At 39.9% G+C, this 7,572-nt stretch overlaps 1 protein-coding gene across 1 annotated transcript in view; it reads left to right on the forward strand.

Moving 5' to 3' along the window:
• PCSK2 (proprotein convertase subtilisin/kexin type 2) overlaps positions 1-7,572 on the forward strand; it is a gene marked incomplete at its 5' end in the record, with an annotated part of 28,060 nt that overhangs the window by 18,718 nt on the left and 1,770 nt on the right. Inside the window, 2 exons of the mRNA XM_010179454.1 lie at positions 1,029-1,129; positions 3,903-4,130. Coding sequence (XP_010177756.1) covers positions 1,029-1,129; positions 3,903-4,130 — 329 coding nt within the window. The remainder of the gene's footprint in view (positions 1-1,028; positions 1,130-3,902; positions 4,131-7,572) is intronic.

Consider the following 7,572-nt stretch of genomic DNA (forward strand, 5'->3'; position numbering starts at 1 on the left):
CAGTGTGACAAAAGGTCTCTGTAAACATCTAAATTAAAGTGTTGGTGTCTGAGATCATACTTGTACAGGCAGAGCAGTCATGAATCAGACTTTGGTACTAGAAGCTGCACAGAGCAAAAAGACAGTCAGTCATCTACAGAGGAAATGTGGGGGTTCAGATTTACCCTAAGTCATACAGTCTCATACTGAGCAGTGTGGAGCATTGTACTCAAGCCTTTTACAGGCCTGTAGCTACTGCTGGAAAACAGGCAGTTTCTGTTCAAGTGTAACTGGGATTCTCTTCCCCTGTACTGATCACTGCTCTTCAGCACCTTCAAACTAGCCTGGATATAGTCTAATTCAGAGCAGAAAATTCAGGTGTAATAACCCAAGGGGAATCTTTGCCAAAAGCGTCTACACATTTCCTTTGGCCCTGTCTCAAGCAGAAAGACATATTGTAGCAGTGCCCCTGTGCAGATGGAAAAATACTAGTTTCTGTCTTTGTCAGCTCTGTGCTGTTATTAGCCAAGATGATCTGTGGCACCTTTGTAATTATCACCATAAAATATACCTCTAAGGTTTCCTTCTGATCTCTTCTAGTGACTGATCTGCATAGAAGAGTAGTCTAGTAGACTGATCTGCAACCTGGTACTGCTCTCAGTTCTGAAGTTGCACAAATGTTAGAAAGCTCAATACTGCTGACAATTCTAGTTTCAAATCCTTCTGACAACTAGAAGGGAATTTAAGGCCTTTGGCTAGACTGTGTTGGTAGGAAATGAATTACATCCATATGAGTTTATGACTTGTAAGTGGTAATGAACATTGTTTTACTACATTATAAATTATTCTTGTATTCACACCTTCTGTAACTATGTCTCACTGATACGCTATTCTAAAGAATTAAAAAGATCCTAAGAACAAGCACACAAGTACTCTAAAGAGCAAAGGCACAAACTCCACTTTCTGTATTTTTCTGAATTGTTCTGAATCTGTAGCTGCAAGGAAAATGGACTAGCTAGTTTCATTAATTACAGCTAATATCATTGCAGGCTACAACGGATTTATATGGCAACTGCACCCTGAGGCACTCAGGAACGTCTGCAGCTGCTCCTGAGGCAGCCGGAGTGTTCGCCTTGGCCCTGGAGGCTAAGTATGCTGTTGAGAAATTCTTTGTGAGCTCTAGAGAGGAGAGAGCCTGCAGTTTGTTTAATGTTGGTCATCATACACAAGTTGGCTGGCTGTGGCACAGGACTGGAACAAGCAGCTAACAAACTGCCTGCTACGGTAGTGATGTGCATGGTAACTTACAGATGAAGTGACAGTCTTGCCAAAGCCATATAGCAGATACAATTTGGCTGGCTCACTCTCTCTACGTCCTGTCCATCCACTGCTTCCAGGGGTTTGTCTTCCCCAGCACTGTTTGGAGGGAGAGATTATTTTATTTCTCCACATATCCAGTGTGGAATTCCCAGCTTACAAAAACATTACAATGAACCTATAGTATCAGACAAGAGTTAATCTTTTGCCACATGCTGTCTGCAATGACAGATGCTTAGGGGAGAGTACAACAAACAGGGATTAAGAGTGATCTTTAACAACAGCTTTGGCAATCAGTGGTTTGGAGAGTGAGCAGTCGTTCTAGCCTGTTTAATAGTCACAGGCAGATTAATCTTCCTTGAATATGTCTAACTCTTTCTTGTCAGTATTTGGCACCTGTATCATTCTGTGGCCACCACATTAATAATAGTTTTTAGCAATGGTGGTGTGGAATGTTTCCTTTGTAATTGCTCTGTTATGTAAAATAATAAATAACCATTGTCTGATTACCATCTCCATGCTATTCATGACACAGGAGACCTCTTGTATATCTTGCTTCATTATCTTACTCTCTAATGATTAGGAAAAGTTTTCCTTGAAATAATCTATACCATCTTTTTACGTTGTGTTAAATTATTTAGATTAGATATTAGATATTAGAAAGAAATCCTTCACTGTGAGGTTGGTGAGACACTGGAACAGGTTGCCCAGAGAAATTGTGAATGCCCCCTCCCTGGAAGTGTTCAAGGCCAGGCTGGATGGGTCTTTGAGCAGCCTGGTCTAGTGAGAAGTGTCCCTGCCCATGGCAGAGGGGTTGGACTTTATTATCTTTAAGGTGCCTTCCAACCCAAACCATTCTATGAGTCTATGTTTCTATGATTTTATGAAGTGAGACATTTGTTCAGGTGTACAGCTTCAGTTGCTGTAACCACGAGCATTATATACATAGTTTTCCTCAACAGTATGCAGAAAAATGAAGATTTGGCAGAGGAGACACAGTTTCTATCAATAGCAGAGCAATGATTGTTATGCTTAGAGCATAACTTTGGTCAAGTCTCATTTTTCAGGTAATTTTTAATATAAATTTATATATTTTTATGTATTTTTTCTATAAAATGTAAAACACATATGCCCAGTGTTTAACTTTGGGTGATTGTTCCTTCTACTATCAGATCTGTTCAATGGACAGCCACCATGTAATAAATTAATATGGACATAAAAATATAAAGGTTTAATGAATTTTCTGACCATTGCATGTTTAACCTGGATTACAACCTAATATCTCTGTAATAATTATCATTCCTCTTGATTTGAGCTCTCCATGAAGACTGGAATTATTCTTGCCAAACTATCATGAGTAGAAATGAGACCAATATCCTTAGTTTGCAATTGAGTTTCTAGCTTTTGCTGAGAACAAGGTAAGGGAGAGGAGGAACTCTCAGTGTCTCCTTCCAGACTGGCTCTTTTAAATTGTACTGTGCAGAATTACCCTGGATGAGTTACACTAGCCATCATGGGAATGGCTAACAATCTCTCAAGCAAGACGTCTGTTAGCTCATGTACAATATGTGTCTGACATGTCTCTAACAGCAGACCAGTCTGTGAAATGGAAAGTATGGTTTTGAGATACATAGCAGCTCTTAAAAGGTTTCAGTAAGAATGATACAAGTTCTATCTGGTTTTCAGCTATCTTGTGTCACCTTGGACAAATGACAGTAATTGGCTGTTCTGGTGTACATTCAACATGCACATAAGCTTATTACTTAGGGCACAGGAAGCTGAAAAGCAGATCCTTTTAGATTGATGGTTTGAATCAGACATATTGTAATGTTGCAAGTGCTCATCATAAAACAACTGGAATAGCTTTAGTTATGTAGAATCGGAATGTCAGTTCTAAAGCTTCCAAAATAATAAGTGCCCTTCCTGTCATCATAATCACTACAAATCTAGGAAGACAACAGCTGACGGTGAAAATTGATCATTGAATCTAGACAAAATGTTGCTTTACTGCGTCCATCCATACTAGTATATCCCAGGTGATAAACCTCTACCATACCTTATAATGCAAACCTACAGCCCATATATCCATATTAACAGAATACTGAATTTACTAACACCTTGATTGTTATAGCTCATCAGCTTCATCAGACTGGAGTTTCTCTGGGTAAATCTTGGAAGATCCATGGGAAAAGCAGGATGAGCAGGCAAGGAAAAGAGGGCAAGAAAAGAGGAAGGCTAGGCAAAATTCCATAATCATCTTTTTCTTTTTGTATTCTTTTCAGGATCTTTATAACATCGTGCTCATTTTGTTAGCTTAAAAATTGCATGGTGGGTCTATAATGTGTAGTTAAAAGCAGTTGCTTTCAGGAACAGGAAAACAATCAGAAATTATTTTCTAATTTTGGAAAATATATTTTGGGGAAATACTATACAATTAAAACATACTGTTGTTCTCACTGTGATTTTTTGTTATTGATATGTGTATAGATACTATTTCTGTGTGATTCATAGAAGGAAATTTTACCAAAAGTCTTACTCAAACACACTTTCTTTAATATCTTCTTGGAAAGACTGTACTGTTTGTTTTCCTTGTTACTTTTCCACAGCTTGGATCTCACATGGAGAGACATGCAGCATCTGACAGTGCTGACCTCCAAGAGGAATCAGCTTCACGATGAGGTTCACCAGTGGCGTAGAAATGGTGTTGGGCTGGAATTCAACCATTTGTTTGGTTATGGTGTCCTAGATGCAGGAGCAATGGTTAAGATGGCGAAAGACTGGAAGACTGTACCCGAGAGATTCCATTGTGTTGGAGGGTCAATACAGGAACCCGAGTAAGTGAATAGTATAGTATATGTGTTTGGCTTCTTCCAAGCATTTAGGAGACCACAAGCATACAAGTAAGTTGACAAAGCTGTAGGTAGTCAAAGATACATAATGAATTTTTTTTATTATGCTGCATTTCCAGTAGCATTCCAGATATTTCAATAAGTTGATAAAATAAACTACTTGATAAAATAAACTACATGATACTTCAATTCTGGTTTGCTGGCGGGGTGCTTTCTACAGCTTCTCTGTATCATCATTTCTAGTGCCAGTAGTGTTAATAGCAACATCCATTCCTCCTGGGTACTTACAGGTATGTTTGTGCCAAAGTTTCTGTGAATAAAAAGCCTGTGCACAAGTGAAAATCTGGGAGGCCGACACTGTAAACTGCTGCGACATGAAATAGCTGTCGGCCAGGTCACATCTCCTTGTGACATATTCCAGCAGACAGTCTTATCTCCAGAAGACTGAAACAATCATCTACAGGTACCAGTGATTCAGTTTGAACACCACAGCATTTGTGTTTGGTTTATGGTCTTCAAATCTCTAATTGCAGACTAGGTAGTCAAATTATTTTCTGATTTACCTTCATGTGCTAAAGTGAATGAGTCAACAAGTAAATGAATTAATACTAATTGACTGCTACAGCTATAGTTCACTTTAATTACTTGAAAAACTAACCTTATAATGGCCTATTTATGTCTATACCATTTGAAATTTGACTTCTCAGTGCCATTTCTGAAGGCATCATTATTCTGTTGGAGAAAGAAAGCAAACCAGTGTGCCACCCTGGCACATAGCTCAGTCAAGCAAATAAAAAGTTTGTTCCTGACCTCCAGATGGGTTTGTATTTGCAGGATCCAAGGTTCAACAGCTGAGATCTGAATTTTTATTTGTCTGGCCTACACATGTTCACAAGTAGGAAACAAATGAGAGAGTGCTGAAGCTAACTTTGAGCTATCTCTAGTTTATTCATAATTTAAATGCAGGCAAATAATCTCATTTATCTTAGTGCCGCCCCATTTATGGAAACAAGGATCATCCTAGAGGGAAGAGAGAGAAAATTGCTTTCTGTAGGATTGGCCTCATGCATTAGTCAGCGTGGCAGAGGTATTCTGTCAACAGACTGAGCCAGGATCACGCAGTTCTATGCAGTAGTATTTTCTCCTTCTGCCTTTGTTTTTCTGTCCCATTTCTGCTGTTGAATGGATAGAAGAGCAGAGGTGATGGTGCATTTCCTCCAGCCCAGGGATCTGAAACTGCAGTAAAGCTTCCCTATACCTGTTGTTGCCCAACAGGCTCCAGAGTTAAGAAATACACTGCCTTGGTGAGAGCAGCACTCAGAACAGGCTTTGTGCTTACATCACATCGATTTGTAACATTCAACGAAGTCAGTCACCACCTAAGCCTCCTAAATACTGCAATGTGGTCTCAGTGTGTGGTCTCTATGGGTGCCCCACTATAATTATCTGACACATCTGTATGTTAATATGACTGCTGTAATATTTACATCCCCCAGTGAAAATGTCACTGACAGGAGATAATAAGCATCATGACTTGGGGGGGAGGGGGTTGGGTATAGGGAGGACTGTCCAGTCTCTTGGGGCACCATCTATACAGTGATCTTTTCCATTTTTATAGGCAGCTAACCACCTCTCATTAGTAGAGTTCCCCTGCTTCCCCGTGGTCCTAGTTTTCCATGCTCTTTACAGGTGTGAGAGGCTAAGTCTTTTCAGTCTTGATTGGCCTCTTCTAGGTGCAGGACTCTTGGCTTGTTATGTAGAAATGCCAAGATTGTACAAAGGCAATTAAAAGTGGCCTGCTTATCTACCAGAGTAGCATCTGGGCTGTGAGGCTTCCCCCTCACCCTAGTTGTCACTTGGATGATTCAGTGCCAGACCACCAGGTGACAAGATGCTTAGTGCTTGTCTTGTTCAGGTCTGGTGGTGCTTATCTGCACAGGATAAGCACAGTGCCCAGCCTCCTCCCATTACTCCGCATCCCACACCCACACGCCTTGTCCTTCACATTAGCACCTTAGGCATATGTTTGAGACATTAACACATTTTCTGGACTCTTGCACCATGCAAAAGTGAATATATATATTTTTATATAGCTGTTGGACAGCACACTGAGAGAATGTGGAAAACCCATCTCCTCTTCTGCTCCTTTTATGTCAGGCTTTTTCTACCACCCCTGCTTCTTTTTGTTTCTTTGGGGAAATTCACCTACAGTAGTTAGTCTAGCGAAGCAGAGTATTGGATCCTAATTACTAGGAAAGGGGGAAACAGAGAAAGCCTTTCCTCACAAGTTTCAGAGAGCTGAGATAACTTTTGCACTGCAGCACTTAAGAAGGTTGAGAGAAAAGCTGTCTGCAGCTGTGAGGCTGTCTGCAGAGCAGACAGAGTGGTAACACTGCTCTTATTTCTTTGGGTTTTGGTGTTGATAGATATGTCTCACACTGTGGTGTCCTCCCTCATTTACTGGAGGAAGTATCAAGCACTTACCACAACTCTCAGAACAAAGTACTGTTTTGAAAAGCTTTGTCCACTGTGTGCAGTTGCTGTCAGACAATGTGAAGTCAGATTGCTTTGAGGATGATGCTACCCATGCAGAGAAATTGCAAGCATGTGGCAACTGTGAGATTACGATCCTTCACCTCTGGCTGGCATGAAGTGTACTTTCCTTGTGCTTTGGCACAAAAATTAAATCTCAAGGGTATTACATGTTCAAATATTTTAGCTATACGATATTTATGTTATACCAGCTTCTGCTCCAGGGCATCTGTAAGATTCAGAGCAACTCAGGTTTTTCAGTTCAAGATAAGTATTTAAATGCCCTGAGAACCTGGACCTGAATGTCTTTTTACTTTGCAAGTACTCCCAGGAAAGCAATACTCTAAAAGGGTAGCAGAGACTGGGCTGAGCCAATTAGTGATGTACTAAGCTGTAATACTTGAAGGTCATCTCAAGAAGAAGAGAATTCTTGGAAGCTAGGCTTGAATGAAACACTTTCACTACTTTCTGAAGAATGCATTATTTCATTAGCCTGGGGAAAAGGCTAATTTCTTATTTGAAAATAAGATATTCCTTACTGCATTGTGGTCAATACCCTTTAAAAGGGACTCTCTTTATTTTATTGCCAAACCTAGATCCTGGAGAAGTCATGGAGAAGAGGAAGAGGTAATGACAAGCTGACTGGAGTCTGTTGTGATTGATTCTCTTTTTAAATGATTGTAGAAATTCTTATCTTTCAGGTGTTTCTTTTAGACAAAGTGGCACACTGCTCACAGCACATTGATTATAAAGATGCAGATAGTTTTATTATATTTTATTATTTTATTAATTTTTACACTAATTTTATTATTTTACAGCTCTGATGTATTTTGCCAGCCAATTTCTGAGGCATCTGGTAACTGCCTGTCGCATCCTGAACCCGAGAGGTTCAGCA

This window comes from Mesitornis unicolor, unplaced genomic scaffold (assembly GCF_000695765.1).
Source record: "Mesitornis unicolor isolate BGI_N332 unplaced genomic scaffold, ASM69576v1 scaffold6622, whole genome shotgun sequence".
NCBI lineage: Eukaryota > Metazoa > Chordata > Aves > Mesitornithiformes > Mesitornithidae > Mesitornis > Mesitornis unicolor.